The sequence below is a fragment of the Dermacentor andersoni genome, chromosome 3 (genome assembly GCF_023375885.2).
Source record: "Dermacentor andersoni chromosome 3, qqDerAnde1_hic_scaffold, whole genome shotgun sequence".
Lineage (NCBI taxonomy): Eukaryota > Metazoa > Arthropoda > Arachnida > Ixodida > Ixodidae > Dermacentor > Dermacentor andersoni.
In genome coordinates this window covers 227,366,241-227,393,842 of record NC_092816.1, presented here as the reverse complement: position 1 = coordinate 227,393,842, position 27,602 = coordinate 227,366,241, and the positions used below count along the sequence as shown (strand labels likewise).

The window sequence follows — 27,602 nt, the reverse complement described above, 5'->3', positions numbered from 1 at the left end:
CATTTTAGCCAAATAACACTGACACGCGCTTTACATTATTTTCCTCCAGATGAGGAACCAGCCACAATTGCGTGATAAGAGCTTTTAAAAAAGTACTGCCTCATTTAGGTCGTAAATTGGTCTCTGTCCACATACTTCTTGAGCAAGGCACTCAAATGGAGCTCTCGCCATGCGTCCCCAGCGTCTCGGTCCACGGCTTCGCTTTCTTCAATGATCAAGTTGGAAGACTCGCTATGTCACTTTTTATCTCTCGAACCAACGGTTGCTGCACTTGAAATCTGGCTTGTTCGTCTGCGAAGCCAGCACATTCACTTGCAGCAACCAGTACGGATGGGCTCCTTAACGCAAGTTGGTGCCTCTAGCATTCTTCAATCACTAGACGAGGGCAGCATCAACCTTTTGAATCCCGGATGCATTTTCTCTTCATTGAGAAGCTCTTCTCAGATTGGTCGAGCACAGCCTGCTTGTTTTTGATTATGGTGGACAGCATTGATGGCAGAATATCAATCGTTTACCATTTCCAACTTCAGCTGGCCACCACTTCACAGATCAGCAGACCTTCTCCTCAAGAGTCGGAGACTTTCACAAGGATTTCGGTGAAGCCATAGTGTGCACAGGACAGCATAACATGGCCAACTGATCCACCTGCACATTTTTTGATAGAAGGGCCACACAAGTTGGATGAGTTGGAACAGCGCACATATGTTGCATTAGTGCCAGGCACTCGCTTAAGCTGCTGAAGCTGAACTTGCAAAACTAAAGAAGCTTAAAGACTCAATATCTTGCATCTCAGACCCGCACTGGCACAATAAGTACCACAGCGCATGCATGCTATGCACTGATTAAAGTGGGGCATAAGTCGAGCCAATGCTCCAAAGTCTCTTGACCCATATTCTTCAACATAGGGAGCAATCTCGCAGACTACAGCCTATGTACGCAATAGACAACGCACCCGATCGTTAGTGAAAGCCTAGGCTATCGGAACACCATTACTTCGTTTCTCCGTGTCACGTTTGATGAAAAGGAGCACGAAAGTCTCGGTCTGGTGGGCGCACACCACTGTCTGCATTGTTCGCGGGGCAGGAAAGAGATGCAGGTTGAAGCCACCTCTTGGGCATCTGAAGATTCCTAACTTTTGCCAGTTCACTCTTCAGCAGCAAACCCGCTGCTTCTAGGCTTCAAGTGTTCCAATCTGGTGGGCATGCGTTTGGATCAAGACCACAGGACACTTCAATTAAACTGATAATTTTAATAAGGTGACTGTTGTAATGAGGATTTACTGTAACTCGGCACTTGTAGCTTGAGTGGTTCCCTCAGCGCTTGCACAAGGTTTTCTTGTGGGCTGGTTGGTACATGGTTTATTGGTGAATTCCAATGGCACATTTGGAGCACTTCCGGTAGTAGTTTTTCTGCTCCTTGCAAAGCAAGTCTGTTCTCTGGGAAGATTGAGAGTGCCTCCCGTATCTTCCATTGGCGGATTGGGAGCAGTTCCACCGCTAGATCCGCTCCACGAAGCAGCGCTCTCTACACCTAAAAAATTGATGGAGTCAACCGGAAGTCGCATGATGTTGGGCCACCCACTGCCACCGTACCTCTATAGCACGCATGCTCGTGAATGCGAATTGAGGTTTCTCGGAAGCAACGAGTGGTGTTCCGCATTGTCAACTTGCGCTTTTACTGCTTGCGGTGAGCGATGCCTCACTAGCTCAAGGTCCAAATTGAGCAGCGGAGACTCAAGCGACGAAGAAGCTTGAAAGGCTAGTGTGTTCAAGCAAGCTTTCGACATCATGTTTCGGCCACCGACCGAGAGACCAAAAGTTGCGCATTTCATTGACATTGTTCGCCAGTACTTGGATAAAAAGGTAACAGTGGCTCCTTTTTGGAAGTTCGCATTTTAACAGCCTTTACTTTCGTTGAGGAAATGCAGTTCCAAAGGTACTTCAGGCAGTCTCAATGTGTTGCCACCAAAATGATCGCTGGCTTCACTCTATTTCCGATGTTTCCGACGCACAATCACGGCGAACAAGTGAAACAGACTTGCATGCAGTGACTTCCTTTAGCGCACTAGGAGGCTAAAAAGAAACTCAAAACTTCTAAACACATCATGTGCACGAGTTCATAAAGGCCGAAAACGATGAAAAATGCGAAGAATTCTCTGCGCTTTTGGAAGCGGATGTGTACTAGCACCCCCTGCTAATTGCTGTAGCAGGAGTGAATGTGTTTCAGTCGCAGATTTCATTATGTTGCCCTCTGCTGTAACAGTGCTCTGGCGCAGAGTTCATCGGCCAGTCCAAATCTGCCATTGGAATTCACTATATGTTAAGAAAAAAAGAACAGCGCAAAAGGGGGACATGTAGGGTATGTGCTTTTCATATAAACTTGCAACAAAAAGATATTGGTATCTTGCATCTTAGATTGCCAGTATTCGCACAATGCTGTGACTGCTTGGGTAGCCTTGGCATTCCTCAGACAGATGTCCAAGCAATGTCGTCTGGAAGGGCATTCCAACCTGAAATGGCACTTGATGGGGCAGACAACAGCACAGGCCCTTCCAAAAGTGTTGTTTTCTCTTCATCTGTCCACACCTTGTCATACTGTCTAATTTGTCTATGAACCTGACCCGACTCCAGTTTGCATTGTGAGTCACAATGCAGTGTGGTTTTTCTGTGCAGGCACGGTGCTGAGCATTTCCTTCTTCAACTTTGCCGGAATCAGTGTGACGAAGGAGTTGAGTGCCACAACACGCATGGTCCTGGACAGTGTGCGCACCCTGGTTATCTGGCTGTTCTCTCTGGCCGTGCGTTGGCAGAGCTTCAACTGGACACAGATAGTTGGCTTCCTGGTGCTCATCCTGGGCATGTTCCTCTACAACAATGTCATAATCCGGCCCTTCCTGTTGAGCCGTGGGTGCATCAAGGACACTGAAGCAGAAGACGACCTCAATGGGCTGATCCAAGAAGAGCGGGCGGGTTCGTCTCGACCACCTTCTAGCACAGATGAACCAAACCCTTGATGCATGCTCCGCAGGGTGCAGCAGTGCCTCCTGGTCAGCAAGGTGCAGTAAACTCAAGCCGGCACTCGGTGCACGAAATTAGTGGAACTGTGGCCAGTCCTCCTGAAGGCCCTCTCAGTAGGTTGTTTTTGCAGAAACAAGTGTAAGTGTTGGAAAATGACAGTCCCGATCCCGGTCCCTGGGTCTGGTTTGTGACATCGTTTGGCTTGTTAGAGTTGCCCTGTGGTACTACTAACACTGTGTGATACATAGCCAGTGTCGAAAGCCCCAGACAGTCATTTGTGGCCTGTATTTCCTGGGACCTACTGGTTGCTGCTTCCTTCTTTGGTTTGGCTGTCAAAACAAAGAGCGAGCAGCTTTGAGATGCTCGGTTGTGCCAAGCCGATTGTATGCTGCCTTTGTGGTGCATTGCTGTACTCCTACCCACCTTTGGAAGGACCCCTCCAGAAAAGACCAGTGCTGCAAGCATACCTAGTGACTGCAACTGTTTTGGCTGAGCAATGTATTGTTTTGCCATGAGCCTGACTGTTCAGCGACATCTTTTTTTTTGCAACCAAGAGTATTGTGGAGACATGTCTTGTCATGTGGCACCATGTGCACTCTTATGGGCAGCATGTCTGCTAGAAAGTGACAAAGTTCCTGTGCAACATTAGAATGTTGTTTTGGCTGAGCAAATGGCCCTGCAATGTCTTGAGCAGGACTGGTTGTTTTAGCATGTAAATGTGCATCTGGATAGCAATTTTGCTACTTGATAGGGGAGGTTTTTTTTGTAGCTGTGTGCAGGCATAGCCTGTGGAAACAGTACCATCGGAGAATCTCAATAATCGAGTACTCCGCCTGAAGAGTAAAGAAGCTCTAATATTCCAGCTGCCAATGGATCCCTCACATCCAGCTGATACTTTGGTGCAAGCACACTGCATGTTTATACAGGTGCACATTGCACTGTCAAGATGCATGCTTAAAGTACAGCCACCACCATGTCCAGTGTTGTCTTTTTAAAGTATGGAGCAGTGCTGCTGTGCAATGCTGTTTGCCACTTAGTATGCCATTCCAAAGGGGCAAGTACTTTAATACCTTGTTTTTTATGTTTCTTTGACGCTTTTAATAGCCATAGAAAGTATTCTACAAGAATACGCAGTCACATGTTGAGTGTATTTCTTTATAGCATTATTTTGCGCACACATACTCTTGTGGTTTTCTGCTCCATGCACACTTCCTTGCATGGCCTCTTCTAGCCATCATGCATGTGCTGAGGGCTTTTAGCGTGTAAGATTACGAGCGGTATCGAAACTTGACTTTGCTGCAACGTGAAAATTTTAGCACTGAGTGCATTCATTGCAGTTGAAGTCGCAAGCATGGTATTTTGAGGCATTTGGCACAATGGGTTTTTATGTTGATATTACTGTTTCTTTGACTAAAGTTTTAACATGTCTGTTAGATGGCCATCTTGGCTTCAAAGGAATTTGTGATGCACTACCAAGTGGCCAGTGTCCTGTGCCTTTCAAGGTGCCCCATCTATATTAAAGGTTAATTTCTCTGCAAAGTTTGATCTCTTGTACTTATTACAGCATGGACATTCAATGGAAATAGCTTAAACAAACTAGGACATTGCAGGGCAAACTTCACATATTATGTTGTGTGCGTTAGTTTGTCGCCCTTCTTGACTCCAGTCGAATGCCTTTATGACAAAATGACCTGTATAACAAAGGATAGAGAATGACCTGGCTGAATTGGTAAATCTTGCAATTCAAAGGTTTCCAGAGAGTTTCCAGCTTGCGAGGTGAATTTCAGTTTGACCTCAACATCATTTGCGAGTTAGAGGTTGAAGAAAGGTAAACGTACAGCGAAGTTGAGCCACAGTTGCCAACCAATAATTCGGACAGCTTCGCGCCAATGGCCCCATAGACTGAATGTTTCAAGACGACCGATATTCTGGACTCCGTCCGTGGATGTAGCGTACGCCGACTCTGCCGCCATTGTCTCTTCTGGCAACCTCGACGATACACCAAGTATGACGTCGGTGAATACACGCATTACTGAAGGCATGTAACAGTTTACAAGCACATGCTCTCGACATATAGTACAATACTGAAGACTTAATAGTCCTGTTGAAAAATTGAGCATATGTTTTACAAAATCCTTAAATATAGCAGGGATGTATTTCTACCATAGTTCCGTAAAAACACTTCAGTGTACATTTCAGTTTTTCTTGGTGTTGGAGTTTATCAACGGGCACTTGCAGTGTCGTGTCAAAACCAGAAAACGGAAAAGCTCTTACTTGAAAAATTCCTAACTTGTAATACTTCTGTTAGTGTCTACTTCTTATAAACGTGTAATGTAAGTAATGCTGTTTACAATCTTTATTATTCTATTTATCATTTCTAATGTACTTTGAGCAGGAGCAAAAGAAGTTACTATTCCATACAATAAAGTTGGTTCAACTGAAGCTCTATATTTGCTAAATCTCAATTTCATCGGAGAACTCCCCTGGAGGTTATATGTGACAGCTGCCACAATCCGCATCATTTTACAGACATGCAACTGCAGTTTGCACTGCAGTGGTGTCCAACTGCAAGGATGACAGCGAGAGACGTGTGCAGGAAATAATTCTTCCTTCGGGTGGAACAACCTGTGGGACGGTTTCTAAAGCTCATACTCTGTTTTTCAAGGATTCAGAAAAATTTAATGTTTTTGGAACCATCTACAAGTTTATGTATGTCTAGTTGAAATATTTTGCAGTCCTCATGGCAGTCTGTGATGTCAAGAATAAGTTCCATATCGTCGGCATAGTGAAAAACTTTGATGTTAAACTTATTGGGCTGAGGTCGGTTACTTAATATTAAAAAGTGCTAGGCCCAGTATACTTCCTTGTGGTGCTCCATTTTTGATGGCTTTTAATGTGCTATGCTTTTCATAAATTTTTACGCACTGCGACCTGTTAAAATAATTAATGAAGAATCTGTTAAATGGCCTCAAAGCCCTGGAACACTTAGCTTGTGCAACACTAGGCCATGATCTGCCATGTCAGACGCCCTTGTAAGGTAAAAAAAAAAAGCAAGCTAGAGTAAAGAGATTGTTCTCGATTGCATTGCCATCAAATCTGTAATGTGTGCAATTCTTTAAAGCAAAATTTTCACAAAATGATTCCATTGCATATGCTATGTTTTTCCATGATTTGAGAAATGGTGCACAATATTAAAATCAGTATGTACTTCTCAGTCATCCTTCCTGCCACTTTTAATAACTAGTGGCACAATTGATACTTTTAGTTTTGTTGGTATGACCCTGGTTCCTAATATCCCGTTTGGTATTTTTAGGACAACTGCCTTCAACTTGGTAAAATGGAAGCGCAAGTCCCCGAGCTGAATGTTATTGTAGCCCGGCAGATTACGCGGCTTCATGTGACGCGTAATACTCTGGAAATTACCTGCGATGTGCTTGGAAGATAGGGAGTGTGCGTGCATGTGCATAGAGGGCTGTAGTCGTTCTTCTGTTACTTTTCTTGGTTTTGTTGCAGTCTGTATAAAAGTCAAACCACGCCAGGGCCCTGACGCAGTTGCGGAAGGGGACCTTAACAGCGGGTGATAGCGGCATAGGTCATTGCTTCTGACTGGGACTACTGTGCTGATTGAGGTTGCACCTTAGGAACAAGCGATCGCTGAACCTCTTCTTTGACAATGTCGGCGATTGAGGCCACTTGAGGCTGCGACCTTGGAAAGAGATTCTGCTGTTCCTCACGAATGACCACTCATGATGGTCTCCCGCAGGTCGTCGCTGCCGAGTGCTTGAACGTCAGTATAGCTTGCGGTCAGCAATGACTATTACATTGCCTTGTCCGCATATCGAGAGCCTTCTGAATAGTTGTCCTTGGAAATAAATTTGGCAACAGTCTTGGGCCGATTAAGTATCAATCCGGCAAAGAGCTCTTGCATTACCCCACGCACGAGGAACCGAATTTTCTTCTCCTCGGGCATTGTGTCAGCATGGTGGAACAGGCGCATCATCTCCTTGGTGAAGATCACTATGGTCTCGTTGGGTAGTTGTGCTCGGGCTTCCAGCATAGCTTCGGCCCTTTCCTTGCGCACGACGCTCGTAAATGTCCGCAGGAAGCCGCTACAGAACAGGTCCCATGTTGTCAGGGTAGACTCCTGGTTCTCAAACCACGTTCTGGCGGAGTTTTCTAAGGCGAAGTATACATGCCGCAGTTCCTCATCAGAGTCCAAGTTGTTGAAAGTTGCGATTCGTTCATAGGTCTCCAGCCAGGTTTCAGTCTTCAGACGATGATCCACGGAAGGTTGGTGGCTCCCTGGGCTGCTGCAGCACAATGGGGATGCCGGGGCTGCCATTGCGGTTGACTTGGCGACAATCTTCCTGGTCGTCTCACGCAAAAGTCCATGCTCTGGGGGCAGTCCTTGCAACCTGCGGCTACCTCGCTGATTCTTGGCTATGTTGGTGTTGTCTTCCACGTCCGGGCTTGGGTCACAGCTTTGTGGGGGCATCCGGTACATGATTGCAAAGCACTTCCACCAGATGTCATGTGGTAGTAACGGTAAAGAACACAGTAGCAATTGTACTGTGAAAGATGAAACTTGTATTGGGGAAGCCTGTGCCCACGAAAACGGGCTACACTTAAAGCACAACAATAGCGGCGAACACAATCTGTGATCGGCGAAAATCTGATGAGCGGTTGAAGCGCGTCAGCTTTTATACATGAGTCATTGAATGTTCCAGAGTAATCGCTGGTGCCCGCGTGTCTTCCAGGAAGTTCTACACAATTCGCATCGCACATGCAATCAGATTACACAAGCTTTGGTGACCACACTTGGCAGCAAGAACTGTCGATAACGTTAGAGAAACTTCCGATAAGTGCAGGTGCGTCCCGCTCTGAGCGATATGATTTTTTAGATGGTGAAAAGCGCTCACCTGAGAAATATATACATGTATACGTGTCAGTATCGTTACCTGTGTATCGTGACCAGCAAAATTCCTTTTATTGCATCGTCAATGCTGTTTTGCTTTACTCTTCCCATTAGGTAATTTGCTATCTTCCACATTTTCCTTCCTTCATTCTCTTCAAAGAAAACTGATTTAAAAAATAGTTTTTTAACCTATTGTATTTTAGCTATGACGGTTTTGTAATAGACGAAACTCTTGACGTATGTCACCATCTTCTGGGTGTTTCCTACACCTCTTCTAAGCTTTATCTTTTAGGTAGCATAGGCCCATTTATTTTGAGGCTTTCTTTGTTTCAAGGTTGCAGATCTAGTCGATTGCTCATATGTATCCTGAAATATTTTAACCTTTTTATTATATGCACTAATGTAATCTAAAGCTAACAAGGAGCTCAACTTAGTGCTCCCTATTAGGCTGTCGGTTTTTTGCTGTCAAGAAGCTGTCACTTTGTAGGGCTTTCATACATGTCATTGTTGTTGATTTTTGACAAAACTACTGCCACTAAACTAATGATTTGCCAATTTAATACAGGAGTACAGATTATTGTACTAGTTCGTCCATTGCAGTAATTGAGGTCAGAGCACTGAATTGACACGGACAAGAAAGATTACAGCGCGTGTCCCATCATCTTTCTTGTCTGTGTCAATTCAACACTGACCTCAATTACTGCCTATTTATTAGTTATCGCACCAGACCTGTACTGTTGCTTTTCCAGTCTCATGGTGATAAAGCCAATGCATGTTTTAGTTATTCTAGTCCTCAAGTATTCATTAACACGGACGTTTGGGGCGAGTTGGTAAGACATATTCAAAACAGAACTGTGTGCTTTTCATGGGGACAGTGCTCGTCCGTGTCGTTTCTCCCTGCTTGTCCACGTGAACACCGCGCTGTTCTGTTTCGAACAAATATTCATGTTTGGTGTTGCAGTCACTCATGAGCATCAGCCGTTTTTCATTCATATACCATTTGAACAAGGTGTTCAGTTCCTCGAGGAATGTGCTGTTATTTGTTTGATGGCCTGTAAATGTAAATATGATGGCCTCATATGTAAATATGAGTTCCCGTTTTGTAAAAGAAACTACAATTACTTCATCATAAACATAGTTAACTTCAATCGTACTAGACAACCGCTCGTTTTTCACAAGCAAATACTCCTCCTCCTCTGTGGTCTTCCTGGCATAACGCGTACCTGCAATGTCCATCCATGTCTTACTAAAGTCTGTCTGGATGATTCTGTGTTCGGTTAGTATGATCACATCAGTGATGGTTGTATCTAGCCTGCCCACTAAGTATTAGTACATAACTGATCCGAGTTTTTGCTGTGCTCTGAATGTCAGTGTGCAGTATGCTTATTTCTTGCATGAATGATCCTTCAGTAATGGTATCCTGAACATGAGCATCCCATTGTCCGAATGACTGCAAACGAGCCATTAAGCCAACTTTTGCAAGTCATTGTCTGTGTCAATCTTATGTATTACTGTGTCAACTCCAAGTATTGCTTCTCCTTTGCTCTTTTTTGCTAAAAATTGAACTTGACAAAACTCGCTAAAGAATTGAAAATTCTTATTCTATTTTGCAGCTGTATGCTTTTTATGATACTGAAGATGTGAGGAATGTGGTGAAAGTATGGTTTTAATCAACAGAAATAGTTGGTGCCTGACAGGGTTAAAGAACCCCAGCTGAAGAAGCCTGCGGATACACACAAAGTGCCTCGAGTGGCCAGTTGCATGGCAATTTCATGTGTACTCACGGGCTTCTTTCACTCTCGGAAACACACTTTTATGTTGCAAGTAGTGAGGAACAGAAACCTGTAGCAGGAGTTTCTCTTGCCACCTCGCTTTGTAAGAAAACTGGGGTAAACTTATTGATTGATTGATTGACCCGGTATAAAGTGATACAGGCAAAAGCACACTTTCCCTTCCCTCTTTTCTGTGCTGGTGAATCATAAGTCAGCTGATTCCAATGACTTGGATTCCACATGCAGAACTTCACAGCTCCTGACTCATGGATACCTTTGGACATTTCTACATAATCTTAAATGATTCCGAGAACTCCTGGAAAACATTGGGAGAATTCCAGTGCCACTCAAATAACTTCTGCAAACCAGGACAATGCTAAGAGGCTCCACAATGTAAACAAGTGTGCAGCTTGCAGGCAGCAACATGCCTGTGTGTCTGCATGTATGGCTCTATATGTACAGGAACGCTAGATCTGTGTGGTCCACAGGATGGTCTGTTTGCAAGCGGGACCCACGTGGGACACGACCGATTGGCGAGCCCAAGTTGGCAAGATGGGCTTTGCCATCCATGCATTAAACAACCTGCATAGTGGGTGTGTGTGCCACTCTTGGAAGGAAATCGAGCGTGTGTCACAATCGATGCATACCAGCCTTTGATACTCTGCATTAGACGAGTGCAACAGGAAAAGGTTGGCGCTTGTCAGCGTCCAGTGCAAGTTGAATCGGCCGCATTTAAATGGGGGCGAATTGCAGAAACGCCCATGTACCGTGCATTGGGTGCACATTAAAGAACCCCAGATGGTCGAAATTGTATCCCTTACAATCATATCGCGATTTTGGCGCGTATAACCCCAGGTTTTAAGAAAGTGTTATCCATTTGCTTGTGCATAGCAACTGTGGCGTAGTTACAAAAAATAGCTTGAAAATGCAAGCTTGTTAGTGTGCGTGCGTGCGTGTGTTGGGCTCTGCATAAAATAAACTCGCTTAAACTAAACGATGGCCGCCCACAGGCACAATGTTAGGAAACTTGGGTTAAAGGATACCTATCCCTTTGGGAGCTCCGGATAAACGCAAAACTTTTACTGAAACTACAACCTACGTCATCGGTGTGTAACAGAAGTCCGACAAACGTGGAAAATGGCAATGCTATAAATAATGCATGAAATCCTATCTATCGGGCAGTTGCGGAAAAGTTAATCTAAATTAAAGATGTCAAAGTTGCAACGGCGTTTGCCTCCTGAAGACTTTGCTAAGCAAGCAGTGATCCCAGAGTAGAAAGAAAGCACTCTACAGAGTAGGCAATACCATGCAGTCGGGGCTCAAACCACCAGGATTAAAAGACTTCGGATGATGCCCTTGTTATGCCTGCTCACTCTAAGGAAGCAGTTGAAAACATTGAAGTTTGTGGCGAGTACTAAGATTCTGCTGATGAAGACATATACTACTGTTTCGGACCAGATGGCAAGTATTGCAGTGCTGTATTGAACGTGAGGACTGCGCAGAATTATTCATTATTTCACATGAGAACACAACCTCGTTCAAAGGAAGCTAGCATATTTGATACAGTGTGATGTCGCTTATTTTTCACCACAGTAATATGAAGACTCTAAGGTGCTTCTGGAATAAAAATTCTTGGCGATTTTTGTTTCCTTCACTTAAATGAAACTTCACGTAAACAAAACGCATTTTTCCGTTGTTTCAAGTTTCATTCAAATGGATTGCACTGTATTTTAAAAAATCCACATTGTGCTGTGCCTTGACAGTGCATAACACACGAACGTCGCTGAGCCATTTCCTAGTTCACAGTAGCTGTTTGCACTAATGGTGGACTAGAACCTGTATGGGCTTCCAGATGGCTTCAGCATTTGAGCCTCCCACTGTCCTGTATAAGTGCCAATTCTGTCCAAAATTATGAAATTGATGCACTTTGACAGTATTTCTGAAAGGATCCTCTTAGACCACTAAGCTTTTCACATAGTACATGGCAACATGTGACATGAAACACCATGTCATCAAGCATTCACATTCTTGGAGTCCACACTACCCATTACACTATGGTGTCTCATACTGTGGTGTATGAAATGTAAACCAGCAGAGAATTAGAAGCCAAGTGAGACTAGTGGCAACATTTGAGCGACTGAAACAAAGCAAGTTTAATCGATGTCCCACAGTAATACAGGGGTGACAGAAGATGCTGTCACCCCTGCAAGGATTTTTATTTTCTCTCCCTATTTGTCTTTTGCAATTCGTTCATATGAAGCCGCACCCCTCACCCACTTGGCACAACAAATAAATAGAATCAAGAAACTAATTGTTATAAAGTACAACCCCTGAATTAATGTTTGTTTATTGATTTAGTTCAATACCCTATAAGTTCAATACCTAATGCAAGGTTGATATAGGGGGCGATTATTATACAGTCTGAAGGTACAGCAAGGTTACAAGTAGCAAGGAAATAAGTGAAATATTATAATTGCAATATAAGTGGAGTGTTTACAAATCAAAGCAGGAGAGCAAGCGGCAGAGTTGAACTTGGGGTACATCAACGTATAGTTCAGCCAAAGCATGGTGTGTGAGGGTTGCTGTGTTTCAACCCTCGTGGGATGTAGCTGCTGTGGCCAGGAATTGAACACTGTGATAGCAGTGGAATACCTTGGCAACAGAACTAATAAGCAGTTAAAACAGGCTGTTCTTGTAATACGTCATCGGAACATGACAAAAAAAAAAAGCCACTAATGCAGTGCTTCGTAAATCAGTAGATTTTGCTGACAGTGCTTCAAATTTGGGCAAGACTGCAAAATATTTTATGCAGAGTATGTTGTTTTATGAAGCCCTCACAAATTGGGCAGATTGCCTCTGTACGAGCGAGATGTACAGTAGTGGCATTTAAAAAGCTTTGCTGGTCCATATGCTGACTCAGCACCCTGTTTGCTTTGGGTGCGCTGAATTTATTGTAAATTCTCAGTATATAAGGACATCACCTTCTTTGCAGGTTTTTGTGTTCTCCAGTGGGTGCAATTCAGCACAGTGCATGCATTTAAACTGGATTGTTTAAAGTTGTTCTGCAACCCGCCATGGTTGCTCAGTGGCTATGGTGTTCGGCTGCTTAGCACGAGGTCGCGGGATCGAATCCCGGCCACGGCGGTCGCATTTCGATGGGGGCAAAATGCAAGAACACCCGTGCACTTAGATCTGGTGCACGTTAAAGAGCCCCAGGTGATCGAAATTTCCGGAGCCCTCCACTATGGCATGCCTCATAATCAGAAAGTGGTTTTGGCACATAAAACCCCACAATTTAATTTTTTTGCTCAGCAGTTTGCTCACTATAAAGCAAGTTCAGATTAATGTGTCCCGTGTGTCGTACTCATATTCAAAAGAGTTTGAAAATGACTTCATTAGCACGGCTTTACGGCCAGAAAACAGCGTGAGAAATGGGACACGAGATTCACGAGACATTCCCCATGCACTGCAAGGGGCCTTCATGTGTTGGCTCACCATCAGCTGCCGTGACTGGCAAAGATGTTGGGAATGTCCTGAACTGAGCGAATGGGTGCTCTACATACAGGCATGGTTTTCAGTTGGTTATCTAGTGCTCTCTCGACATTTATTCAGTGTATATATCGTGGTTGCAAAATAAATGCACCAGTTGGTAGTCAGTGCCAAGTGCTGTCTCGTCTCGACCTGTTTCTTCTGCTGTTTTTCTGTCACGACTCCGGCTTATACATGCTGATGGCCATTTGCAAAAGTTCATCTCTAGGAACCATAGATCAAGCGGCAATATGGCGGGCATGGTTATATTGCCTGACTTGCCTTTCCTCCTAGGGATGCCTGAGCGCATGTCACCAGGTTTTGTACTTGGGAAGCCAGTTATGGAGAGGTCATTATTGCCTGCTCTGTGAGTGCCCTATTGTAACCTATGACTGCACCATACAGTAGTGACCAGTTGCTAAGGCACCCATGCTCACATGCGTCAACAGAATTTATCTCCTGTGAATTTCGGAGTAGTCTTTATTAATATGTTGGAGCGCCAAAGTGTAAAAAAATCTGTGTTGTGGGAAGCCGGTCGTGTGGTCTTAGGAGGGAGAGCCTAGAAGAGCACCTGCATGCGTGCAAGGGATGGTGGTGGTCTGCTCCAGACCACCGCAAGTTGCACTCTGCTCTTCGAAGATGCAGGACGTGTGTCGATTGAGCTCCTGAACAACACTTTGCAGTGTACTGGATGCGGTTTAAATCATGGATCCGGGACCTCAAAGAGGTGTGACGTAATGCTAATGAATTTCTCTCACATCTAACACTAAATTGCCGCTGAATTATTTCATACATGCATATGTGTACGTATGTACACATGCACATATGCATGTGTGCGTCTGTGTGTGGGCAAAGGCAATAACAAATCAGCTGATTAAAAAAAATCACTCACAGTTGCAATATTATGAAATTTGAGCGCAGCTTTATATGCGTTTTCATTTCGCGATATATTGGCTAGCACGGACAATCTGTCTTGTGAGGCACATTGCAGACAGAGCAAAGTGTGGGGCGACTGCCTCGCTAATAACATTCGTGCTTTCGGTGACTAATCTGCCGGATATCGGTCAGGCCCAGCTGCCTTCTACCAATCGAACTTCGACCGAGTTCATTAACTTAGCATTAGATTTTAGCCTATTTCAGGTAGTGCCCGAGCCCACACAAGGCTCGAATGTCCTCAATCTGTTATTGACTAATGTGCCCGAAACAGTAAACCCCATTTCTCGTCTGGAAGGTTTCAGTGATCATAAGTTACTGCATTTACAGGTTAATATTTCGTTGCCATTTGCAAGCATAGCTGTCAAACAAATTCGTGATTATAATAAGGCTAACTATGTTGATATGAACACTGATCTAGCTATGTTTTGTAGTGATACATTCCTGCTCTCTTTTTCCTGTTGTTAAATTAATGAAAACTTGGTGCTCTTTAAGACACTCTTTTAGCGTTAGTTGATAAGTATGCTCCCTTAATTACAATAACTCATGTCTAAACTCTGGTTTAACAAGCATCCTCGTACTTTATGTAACCGAAAAATATTACTGTATAAACGAGCAAAAAGTTTGAGCTGTCCTGCGTGGGTTTGTTACAAAGATTACCTCAAGAATTACTGCGCTAAAAGCAAGTATTACTCACATGTTCTACCCTCCCTTAAGATCGACACGAAATGTTTTGGCGAACAACTGCCCGTGATCGTCTCACCCACAACGCTCCTTAATGATGACCAGACAGTGATGTCTGATCAACAATCTGCATTTGAGTTTAGCAGGTTCTTTACATCGGTATTCACCATTCAGATCATTCCCATGTGCCCATTGTCCCTGATCGCGATTTTCTATTAACATTACAGCAGAAGGGATGGCAAAACTAATTTCAAGGTATCATCTTCCACAGGCATAGATAACAAATTCCAAGATACTAAAATATACCTTGTCCATCTCATACCTTGTCCATGCAATCGTTATCATTAGGACTGCTCCCGAATGACTGGAAGGTTGGCAAAATAGTTCCAGTGTTTGGAAATTACTACCCTATCTCACTAACTTGCATCTGTCGCAAACTGCTTGAACATATAAATGCATCTAATATTTTTAACCACCTCAAGTCTAAAAACTTCTTTAATATCTGCATGGATCCAGAAAATCATTTTCATGCGACACACAGCTATTTGAATTCACATCTGACTTGAATTTTAACATGGATAATAACCTTCACACTGATTGTATCTTTCTAGATTACTCTAAAGCATTTCATTGTGTTGACCACTCTCGGCTCATTTCAAAATTAGCTGCTCTTGGCTTCAAATTTTTTGGACATTTCGTAGGCAGTCAAGTCTTAAATTGTTCTTCTCTTTCTGATGTGACTTCTGGCATGCCGCAAGGAAGTGTTTTGCGTGCTTTGCTTTTTCTAATTTTTATTAATGACTTACCCTCTAACATTTCTCGTGCAAGCGACTATTTGTCAACGATTGCATTATATATGCAACTATTAAAAGTCCTGAGGACCACATCTGCCTTCAAAATGACCTTAACGAAATCCGTTCCTCATGTTGTAATTGGCTAATGGCTCTCAACTTGTCAAAGTGCAAAATAGTTTCATTTTCTCGTAAACAATCAAATTCAAACTTTTCCTACTTAATAAACAACCAGTGGCACGAGCGCAGTCGTATAAGTCACGTCTAATCATGGAAAACCATATCATCAGCATATGCGCTAAGGTATCACAAACACTAGGTTATTTACGTCAAAACCTACGTCACTCACCTGCTAGCACATGCAAACTAGCTTATGTAACCTTCATCCGTCCGCAGCCTCGTCAATCTGGTCACCTCATCAAGATTACCTAATTTCAATGTTAGAAGCAGTACAAAACAGAGTCGCCAGGTTTATTTCATCCAACTGCGACCAGTGCTCGAGTGTCACTCGTATTAAAGCAGACTTATCCGTTCAAGCATTATGTACTCATAGAACAATCACACTGTTATTTCTGATACACAAATACATTCATGGTGCAAGACAACACAAGTTGTCCCTTGTAATTCCACTACGCACTTCTAGGCGTCTTCGTAATCATCTCAGCCTGAAGCGAAAGTTTGTTAGAACCAAAGCCTTTAATTCTTCGGCGTTGCCACAAACCATTGCACTCTGGAATGATCTTTCCGACAGCCTTGTTTTCATCTGTAACAGTGAAACATTCCGCCGAGAATTTGTACACTCACTTCTTGTAAAGTTGTGTGTTAAGTGTAGTACAGAATTTTTATAGTCATTGACAACATTCATTTGTTCCTGTTTATGCTTTATGTAATCTTGTTGTACTTCCTCCCCCATCACTCAATGTTCCTACTGGAAGCTGTGGTGTACTTACAAATAAATAAATAAAAACCTGGAGGTCGCGAGAGGCGAGCGCGTGGGCGAGATTCAGAGCAGCCGCTGCAGGCGGACCTCCAGCTAGGCGACTCTGGCACCATTTCGTGGCCATGGTCATCGCACTAGACTCTTTTGACCTCCTCCGCTTTCCTCCTCGCATCCCTCATCCCGACACTCCTATTACCCGCCCTCTTGACTTTAAAAGCTGCTATGATAATATGTTGTGTTCATATAGGAGGTTGTGGCCAAGTACTGCACCAGGGTGGCCAATCCTGCTCTGGTGAGGGAGTGCGTTGCCGGTTCTGGTCACCGGGATCAGGCCACACTCCAGGCCTGTTTAAGCAATTTTTATCAACACGCGGATTTTTTTTTTTTTTAATCCGGTGGAAAATTGCGCGGCACCGGGATTCGAACCATGCACGGACCTCCTGCACGCGAGGCGGGTGTTCTACCTCTACGCCACCGCTGCATTTTTTTTCATTTCCAGACAATCAACAAATACATCAATACATACTGCTCCCACCATCTGACAATATTCACTTCCCCACCGCTGCGCTTGAAGCTTGCGGTTGAGATTACAAAACTTTGATTTTGGCAAGGGCATCCATCAATGACAGCAGATCATCGTCATACGCTAACTTCTGAAAAACTTCCCGCAGTTTACTGATATTCTCAGCAAAATACGAGTTTACTGTTCTCACATTTATATCACAATTCCTTACAGCCATGCGGTTTCTCCAGATACTGTGAAGGCCGAGAAGAAAGAACATGTCATAAGGTGTACTGTCTTGCACTGTGGATAGGTAACGGATACCATGCGCTGTGAACGGCAATTTTTTTTTAATAGTTCTTTGCATAATATCCCAAAAGAAGACCGCACTCCAACAGTCCAGAAAAACGTGTTCTATAGTTTCTGGTTTCTTGCAAATCAAACAGTTAGTCCCCCATGGTAAATATAGTCCCCTCTTTCTTCTAGCCATGTTTTTACAGGCAAGGTATTAGTATGTAGTTTAAAAAAGAATGTTTTCACTCCCCCTGGTACAATCATTCGTTTCACACGTTTTAGGACATCTTTCCCTTGGCCTTCGCGGTACATTAATCGATATAATGGTTCTGGGAACATAATATCTATTAAATCTGATCTTATCCGCTTACGACTGACTGCAGCCAAATATTCTATGGAAAAGTGGTGGTTTAAAAATCTAAATGCTACGACCACCTCACGTAAAAATTTACTCGTTGCGTAACACCCACCCTCCCTCATCGAGACAACAAAGTTAGGTAAGACATTGCTCAATCGGACTTGAATAACTGTTCGTAAGAAAGGATTTGTCGTGTCTCGTAAGAACAAAAATCTAGAAATCAGTTGCTTTAAGTATAAATTTGGTAATGACAAGCCCCCACTGACCCAACTTGCGAAACAAGTTGTTCCTGCTTGTTCTTTCATATTCAGACTGCCACACAAAAACAGCAAATACTCTATGGAATTTCTTGAGGTTGAATCGGGAACAACTCAGGACTTGCATGAGATACCACAGCTTGCTCACCAAGAAGATTCTGCAGATAGCTGCAGATAGATTCTGCAAATATAGAGAGGTCACGTCCGGCCCACTTATCAGTTTGAGCTTTTAATTCCTGGACTTTGCCATTCCATAAGTCTTTAGTGTCTCGATGTGTGCCTAATGGTACACCAAGGTAAATCCCAGGCGTGAGGTTCCACTGCATACCTTCAAAAACACGCGGCGTTGTTTGCCGCCGGTCGTGCCACAAGCCGACACACTTATTCAGGTTTATATTGCTGTCCGTCATGTCACAAAACTCACGCATAATTGTCATGGTAGCTCGAACACTCTCCTTATCGTCACAGAAAACAACATCATCAGCGTAAGCTAATAAACGTACCTCACATCCTTCTAGGCTGAATCCTCGCACGTCCGGACTATCAATAATTCTTTTACAGAGAGCCTCTAGATATATTGCGAACAAAAGAGGTGACAGGGGGCACCCCTGACGAACAGAAGAACGCACTTCAATCCTTTCAGTTAGCTTATGGTTGACAATGAGGTTAGTTGTACAATTACTGTATGCCATATTTCCCTCTGTTATTCGTGATCCAACACCGACATAGCCAAGAACTGTAAACAGGAGATTGTGACATACTCTGTCAAACGCCTTTTCTAGATCAATTTGTAACATAGCGACTTTCCTAAAATCTGCATCACAAGTTTCAAGAATGCTGCAAGCCACATGGATATTAGTAAATATAGACCTCCCTCTTATCCCGCAGGTCTGATGCGGTCCTACTATAGCACCAATAACCCCTTGTAGTCTCCGCGCAAATATCTTCATTAAAACTTTATAATCTACGTTTGTCAGCGTAATTGGCCTGTAGCCTGTTACTTTGTTAAGTTTATTTGCGTCATCGCTTTTTGGTATCAAGACTGTATACGCCCTTTTAAAGGACGGTGGCAAACGACCTTTTTGATACGCCTCCATAAAAACACGCTCTAATAAGATGGCTATCTTCGAGCAAAAGGCTTTGTAAAAAACTGCTGTTAGGCCATCAGGTCCTGGCGATTTTCCAGGGTTAAGGTCTTCAATGGCCGTTTCGATCTCCTTTGCTGTGATAACTTCTGATAATCTGTCTGTTTCTTCGGCGTCTAACCTAGGTAGAGTGGTTAGAAAATGGCTTTCATACCCAGCCTTGCTCGGTATTCTACACTTGAAGAGCTCCCTGTAATACTCCGTAAACGCATAATTGATTTCTTCGGCATCTCTAGATATTTTCCCTTTGTATTCAATCTCAACTATTTCGTTTCTCTTCGCATACTTTTTCTCAGTTCCCAATGCACGCTTTGTTGGCATTTCATCAGCCAAGATCTTTCCCATTCGTGCGCGAATAAGTGCGCCACGGTATTTTTCCGTGTCGATAGCCTCAATTTTACTCTTTGTTTCCCTTATTTCTTCCATAAAGGTGCCTGGCGCTGCAGTTTCGGCATCCACAAATTCCTGAAGCATTTTTTTAAGGTTATTTTCCTCTTGGCGCTCTTTAAAACGCATTTCTACTGCTCGCTCTATGGTATTCATTTTTACGACTTCTTTAAATCGCTCCCATCGCTCACCCCATCCTTTTTCACAGTCATTATTTGCTTTGGCAATTTCTGTGCGTACACTTTCTAGAAATTGGTCGTCCTTTAAGAGTTTCGCGTTTAATTTCCATGTTTCCCATTTCATTTTAGGTTTTGCGGTGATCTTTTTCCCTATCGTGAAGGCTACTAAACAATGGTCGCTAAATGTTATGTTCAGCACCTTGTAGTCATCGCACATTGTGGCGATTTCTTGCGAAAGATAAGCTCTGTCTAACCTTGCATGGCTATTGCCTTGAAAATGAGTATAATGCCGATTATTGCCTCCTTTCGCGTAATGTGCAATGTCTTCCAACAGAGCTCTTCTAATGGCCCCCCTCAGAAAGACAACGCTCTTATCAGCCCAGTATCCATCACTCGAACGATCGTCCGAGCTCAAAACGCAATTGAAATCTCCTAACACTATCAAACATCTGTCTGTATTCAGATAGGGCGATATTTCTTGAAAGAAACTTAGCCGGTCATTCACTTTAGTTGGTGCATACACACATAATATTCGGTATTTTATGTCGCAATATACAAAATTGCACAGCACGAATCGACCACCCTGACAACTTATAACTGTTTCCTCAACTATACCCACACCTTTCTTAATAAACATACAGCAACCGGCCGTTGTGCCAACAGCATGACTAACGCATACAGTATAGCGGTCACTAAACTGTGCAACCATACTATCAGTCTGACTCTCACTCTCTATTTTAGTCTCTTGAATCGCCAATATATCTAAATCTTCTTCCAACATTACGCGTCGGAGCTGACGCTGCCGCCGCCTCGCCCTAAAACCTCTAACGTTGAGGGTTCCCACGCGCAATGGAGCTAACGACATAGCCATTTCAAAGAGCGAGAGCAAAACAACAGTAAGGCCCCCAGCAAATAGCAACCCTCACCAACTGAGCGTCCCTGTCGGCACGACAGCTTCAACGGGCACCCGCGACACCAGTCGCGTTGGTCATTGCGTCGCCTGCCCTTCTCGGGTGAGCGACGCTGACCGTTGCGGTGGGGCGGACTTCCCTTTCTTGGCCCGGGTCGACCGGACCACCATCCACTGCGGCTCCAGGCGCTGAACACTGTCAGCCGGCGTCTCCTCTTCTGGAGCATCGCTTCGGTGCCTCTTGGAAGGCACGGCTGGCTCCTCAGTGACCATCTCATCCGGCGTCTCATATGGCGTCTCTGGCTCCGCGTCCATCTCAACGCGTCACACCCGTGATCCGTTTCTGCGGGCGCAGACGGTGTCTTCTCTTCTTCATTCCTTCTTCTTTCTCTTTGCTTTCTTCCTGCTGTGGCGTCCTGTGTCGACGCGGATGGCGTTGCCACCTTTTTTGCGACACTTGCCACCTGTTGAACCGGCGTTTCCGAGGACGCTGTCGGTTTCTCCGTTACCTCCTCTTCCATCAATTCGAGACCTTCGTCGTCGGGTTGCGTGCTGCCAGTAACTCTTGCATACGTACGTACGCAATCATGTGCTTCATGGCCGAATTCCCGGCACTCAGAACACCTTGGCACTCTGCAGTCCCTTCTAATGTGTCCTTTGCGTCGACACCGCAGGCAAATCGGAGCTCTCCCGGGAACGACAACCAGCACAGAGCCACCAAATATCTTGAACCAATGGGGCAGGGCGTCCGGTGTTAAGTTCTCTCGGAGCGTCATCCGCACAATACGCGTGGTAGACTCAGCTTGTTCGAAGCCCCTCACCTTCCAATCTTCTTGTCTTACTTCTTTCACTTCGCCATAGTGGTCGAAAGCCTTCTTCAATGCTTCCCCGGTAACGTGGAAGGGAACCCAGTGCACTTTGAGTGTGATGTCTTGTTGCACTGGGTCAATGACGGCGCAAAAGCGCCCTTTTACCTCCAGGCCTCCCGCTCTAACCAGCACTTCCTTCACCTCTGGAGTTCGTAGCTTGATGAGCCACACATGCGTCATTTGGAAGGGCCCAGTACCGGTCACGTCTTTCAATACACCGAGTTCTTGCAGTGGGTCACGGAAGTCTTCGAGGCGGTATGGTCTCCCGGCAACGTCACAATGTAAGAACAGACACTCCTTCATAGTTTCGCCTGATGGCAAAGTCGGTAGTACATACCGATAGCCCGGTGGGGCGACAGAAGACCTGTTACCACGGCCAGACTAGTGTCACTTTTTGAGTGCAAATATTTAGATATCGTTTGTTGTTTCATTGAGTCATTCAATAGAGAACATTCTTGAACCAGTACATCTGTAGAGTTAGTATAAGTACAGATGAAAGTGCTTTGAAAAAAAAAAACACATTTTAGGAAAAGGATGGAAATAGTATTAAAGAAAACCTTTCCCAACGCATAAAGAGCGAAAAAAAAAAAGGTCCAAATTTACCCAGTACAATGGGAGTGCACTGATGAAGTTAAATACTTTGATGAAGTAAACACCATTCTACTGGGTAAATTTGGACCTTTTTTTTTTTTTTTTCGCTCTTTATGCATCAATGGAACAGTACAGCAGGCTGAACAACATTGAAATTAAAGGCATCCCGTCAACGCAAGGAGAGGATTGCTCTGCCATTTTGAGCACTGTCGCTGATGCAATTGACTGTCAAATTGATGTGGCGGACATCGACACAGTTCATCGGGTCGCTAGCAAATCACCCCATAAAAATTTAATCGTTCGATTTTGCTCCCGTGTCAAGAAGAATGACTTCCTTCGTAAGGCTCGAAAGGCGCGCCTGAGAACCTCCATGATTGGCTCTCTGGTAATAATGATAGCCCTATATATGTCAATGAGCACCTCACATTTGAGAACAAACGTCTGTTCAGCCGAGCTCTTGCTCTAAAGAAGCAGCATAAGTGGCAGTTCCTTTGGACAGACAACTGTCAGATTAAAGCACGCAAGACTGAAAATAGCAAAGTGTTCTTCATAAGCTCTGAGTCTGACCTCAGCGTCATCACTTAACCTGATTTGCGATTAGTCTGTGTTTTAGGCATCCAATCATTCCCTCAAACATGTCTTTGTTTTCACCTTCTGAAGCTACGTCACTGCTTAAATCTGTTGGTTGTTCATTGCTTCACTTCAATGCACGAAGTTTGCGTAAGAATCATGATAACATATCTTCATTCATTGACTCTCTTTCCCACACTTTTTCATTCATCTGCATAACTGAGACATGGCTTGGCCCGGCTGATAGCAATTTATACGGGTTCCGTGCCTATCAGGCTGAGTATTGTAACCGTGTTGCATATCAACATGGTGGTAGCGCGATTTTCGTCGCACCCCACATTAAATATAAACGTAGACTGGACCTTTCCATAGATCTATTTCACTGCGAAACTGTTTGGATCGAAACCGATGCCTTGTCTTTTCCAAATTATTGTGGCGGAATTATTATTGGCTGTATTTACCGTTCTCCATCTTCTTCCATACCTGATTTCCTTCGTGATCTTAGCTTAGTTCTTCAAACAAAACAAGCCTGTCCTAATTGTAGGTGATATAAATATTAACTTGCTCGATGTCGACAATAATACTGTATGCGCTTATTCGGACTGTTTTTCTGGCTTTGGGCTTGAGCAATTAATAACTTCGGCCACCAGGATTTCCACTCAGGGAAGCAGCTCCCTCTTAGACCATGCCCTCACTAATATTTCGCCTTCACCAGAGTCTGGTGTAATTGACATAGGCATATCAGATCATTACCCTGTATTCGTCACATTCAAATCTAACCCTCCTAGGTCAGATCCCTGTTATCTTACGTCTCGTCTTGATATTATAAATTTTGTTGATGCAATTGACAAAATTGACTGGACAGTTATAGCTACCAAACTAAATCCAGAAGAAGCGCTTCAGTTATTTTCCTCTTTACTTTTAAAAGCTGTTCACGCTAACACTGTCACTGTTAAGTGCAAAAAGAAATTTAAATTTCCGCATAATCCTTGGATCACTAATGGGCTACTTGTGAGCATGAGGAAAAAAGAAAACATCTATAGGAAGACTAAAACTCAGCCTTTCAATGTGAATTTAGCATTACGCTATAAGAAATATTGCAACATGTTGAGTAATTTATTGAAGAAATCTAAAAGGCAATATTACGAAAATGAATTCCTGAAAAATAAGTTTCATCCAAAAAAACAATGGCAACTTATCAACGAGTTTCTGAATGTACCGCGTTCTGGCAGTTCCATTGAAAAAGTAATCTACAATAATGTTACTATCACTGACCCACCTAGCATTGCTCGTGCGTTCAGTAATCACTTTTATGAAATTTATAATACTGCCCATGTTCCTTCTGTTTATCATACGAGCCGATGCGATAAATCTTTCTTTTTGTTCCCTGTAACATCTGAAGAAGTCCTTACTGAGATTTTCAACTTAAAGGACACAAGTCCTGGTTTTGATGGAATTTCCGCATTTCATTTAAAGCTTGTTGCTCCGTCTATTTCTGATGCTCTCAGTAACTTAATTAACCTTGTGTTCAAGACCGGTATATTCCTTAGAAGTCTATTAAAAGCTAAAGTCATTCCTGTTCATAAAAAGGGTGACAAAGCTCAAGTCGCGAACTATCGTCCCATATGTATTTTACCTTCAATTAGTAAAGTTGTAGAAAAATTAATACTTCGTCGTATTAACATTTACCTTAAGAAATTTAGATTGCTGAAACCCTGTCAGTTCGGTTTTCGTTCAGGAAGCTCGACTAACTTGGCTTTGCTAGCATTGACTAATTATATTCGACATTCACTTGATCTCGGATACTTTGTTGGCTCGGTCTTTTTAGACTTTACTAAAGCCTTTGATACAATAAACCACAAAGTTTTGTTTACTAAACTGAAGTATGTTGGCATTTCTGGTCCAGCTCTTAATTTATTAAAAAGTTATCTGTTTAATCGTGAATTAACAGTGTACGCAGGCGGGGCGATCGCTGAAAGCAAAATTATTAACCAAGGAGTGCCCCAGGGCTCGATTTTAGGTCCACTAATATATTGCATTTATATAAATGATTTACCTGACTGCCTTAATTATACCCTACCTATATTATACGCCGACGATACCACTGTTGCCCTCTCGGATAAATCATTACTTTCGCTAATATTGAAACTAAACAGTGATCTGTCAAAAATTACTGAATGGTGTAACGCCAATTTTCTAGTTATGAACCCTACGAAAACGCAATTCATGTTATTTAAGTCATCACAGAGACATTTACCTTGCTCTCCGACCATAACTCTGAATGGGCATGACATTCCTGCCTCCACTTGTGTTTCTTTCCTCGGCATCAAATTAGATCCCCACCTTAAGTTTACTAACCACATTGCACACATCAAACAAAAAAAAACAGCATTTGGCATCAGAGCACTACTCAAATCACGTGCATTTTTTTCCAAAGAAGCATTATTATCGTTGTACTTCGCTTTCATTCATAGTCATATCCTTTATGGTATCGTTTCTTGGGGTAATAGTTATCATTGTCATCTTTCCTCTATTCAGCACATTCAAAATCAGGCTATCCGCATTACAACGCGAAGCCATTTTTTCTCTAACGCCTCTTCACAACTGCGTACAAACCGCATTCTTCAAGTTACTGATTTGTTTAACTATCATTTAGCTATATTATTTTTCAAATTACTAACTCAACAAGTTTCTTACAACTTTGTTAGTTCTGATCTCCTTTTTAATCCCAATAACACAAGGTTTGCAGCACAAGGAAATTTCTTGTTGCCTTTATGTCATACTAATTACGGAAAGATGGCTTCCTCTTTTTGCGCGCTTAAACTTTGGAACAGTCTTCCATATTCCATTAGGTTGTCAACTACCTTGTACTCTTTCGAATATGGACTCAAGAATTATTTGCTGTCTGATTAATTTGCTACAATGTTATTTTGCTATTTAGAAGCTGTGGAATTACCATTGATCGTGCATCTTTTCTCTTCCTTTTGTCTTTTATGTGAGTCATCACTCAGTTTCTTAGTTATATTTTGCTTATTTCATGATTTGTTTCTCTGCTCTCTATTCCGCTTTATTTTTTTTGTATAACTTCTAATCCAAGGGTCCCGGTGCAGTCTCTGACTTTGGGACCCTTGTCTGTATACCATATTTTGTAACAAATTGTTATGAACGAATAATAAACTGAAACTGAAACTGAAAGACTAGTGTCACATTGTGAGTGCAAATATTTGGGTATCGTTTGACGTTTCATTGAGTCATTCAATAGAGAACATTCTTGAACCAGTACATCTGTACAGTTAGTATAACTACAGATGAAAGGGCTTTGAAAAAAAAAACAAATTTTGGAAAAAGACTGGAAAGAGTGTTCCAAAAAACCTTTCCGAACGCATAGAAAGCGGAAAAATACGGTCCTAATTTACCCAGTACAATGGGAGTGCACTGATGAAGTTAAATGAAAGACTAGTGTCACTTTTTGAGTGCAAATATTTAGGTATCGTTTGTTGTTTCATTGAGTCATTCAATAGAGAACATTCTTGAAACAGTACATCTGTAGAGTTGGTATAACTACAGATGAAAGGGCTTTGAAAAAAAAAACAAATTTTGGAAAAAGGATGGAAAGAGTTAAAAAAACCTTTCCCAACGCATAAAGAGCGAAAAAAAAACTAAAGCTCCAAATTTACCCAGTACAATGGGAGTCCACTGATGAAGTTAAATGAAAGACTAGTGTCACTTTGTGAGTGCAAATATCTAGTTATCGTTTGTTGTTTCATTTAGTCATTCAATAGAGAACATTCTCGAACCAGTACATCTGTAGAGTTAGTATAACTACAGATGAAAAGGCTTTGAAAAAGAAACAAATTTTGGAAAAAGGATCGGAAGAGTATTAAAAAAAAACCTTTCCCAACGCATAACGAGCGAAAAAAAACAAAAGCTCCAAATTTACCCAGTACAATGGGAGTGCACTGATGAAGTTAAATGAAAGACTAGTGTCACTTTGTGAGTGCAAATATTTAGGTATCGTTTGTTGTTTCATTGAGTCATTCAATAGAGAACATTCTTGAACCAGTAAATCTGTAGAGTTAGTATAACTACAGATGAAAGGGCTTTGAAAAAAAATTTGGAAAAAGGATGGAAAGAGTATTAAAAGAAACCTTTCCCAACGCATAAAGAGCGAAAAAAAACAAAAGCTCCAAATTTACCCAGTACAATGGGAGTGCACTGAGGAAGTTTAATGAAAGACTAGGGTCACTTTGTGAGTGCAAGTATTTAGGTATCGTTTGTTGTTTCATTGAGTCATTCAATAGAGAACTTTCTTGAACCAGTTAGAGTTACTATAACTACAGATGCATGAAAGGGCTTTGAAAACAAACACATTTTGGAAAAAGGATCGAAAGAGTATTAAAAAAACCTTTCCCAACGCATAAAGAGCGAAAAAAACAAAAGCTCCAAATTTACCCAGTAGAATGGGAGTGCACTGATGAAGTTAAATGAAAGACTAGTGTCACTTTGTGAGTGCAAATATTTAGGTATCGTTTGTTGTTTCATTGAGTCATTCAATAGAGAACATTCTTGAACTAATACATCTGTAGAGTTAGTATAACTACAGATGAAAGGGCTGTGAAAAAAAAATTTTGGAAAAAGGATGGAAATAGTATTAAAGAAAATCTTTCCCAACGCATAAAGAGCGGAAAAAAAAAATAAGAGGTCCAAATTTTCCCAGTACAATGGGAGTGCACTGATGAAGTTAAATGAAAGACTAGTGGCACTTTGTGAGTGCAAATATTTGGGTATCGTTTGTTGTTTCATTGAGTCATTCACTAGAGAACATTCTTGAACCAGTACATCTGTAGAGTTAGTATAACTACAGATGAAAGGGCTGTGAAAAAAAACAAATTTTGGAAAAAGTATGGAAAGAGTATTAAAAGAAACCTTTCCCAACGCATAAAGAGCGAAAAAAAAAGCT

General features: G+C 42.7%; 2 protein-coding genes across 4 annotated transcripts in view; one reads left to right on the top strand and one right to left on the bottom strand.

The window, feature by feature from the left end:
- Tango9 (transport and golgi organization 9) overlaps nt 1-4,556 on the top strand; it is a 69,531-nt gene extending 64,975 nt beyond the window's left edge. Inside the window, exon 7 of the mRNA XM_050183073.3 lies at nt 2,673-4,556. Coding sequence (XP_050039030.2) covers nt 2,673-3,013 — 341 coding nt within the window. The 3' untranslated portion in view covers nt 3,014-4,556. The remainder of the gene's footprint in view (nt 1-2,672) is intronic.
- A 1,004-nt stretch (nt 4,557-5,560) lies between these two features.
- Nucleotides 5,561-27,602, bottom strand: part of LOC140216842 (uncharacterized) — a 28,968-nt gene continuing 6,926 nt past the window's right edge. The window contains exons 2-3 of one of the 3 annotated variants that reach the window (XM_072287434.1): nt 20,629-27,600; nt 16,180-16,403 (exon numbers count right to left, since the gene is read on the bottom strand). In XM_072287434.1, coding sequence (XP_072143535.1) covers nt 16,270-16,403; nt 20,629-21,784 — 1,290 coding nt within the window. In that variant the 5' untranslated portion in view covers nt 21,785-27,600 and the 3' untranslated portion in view covers nt 16,180-16,269. Of the gene's footprint in view, nt 27,601-27,602 lie in introns of all 3 variants that reach the window. The other 2 variants (XM_072287435.1, XR_011893550.1) reach the window with 2 other exon arrangements.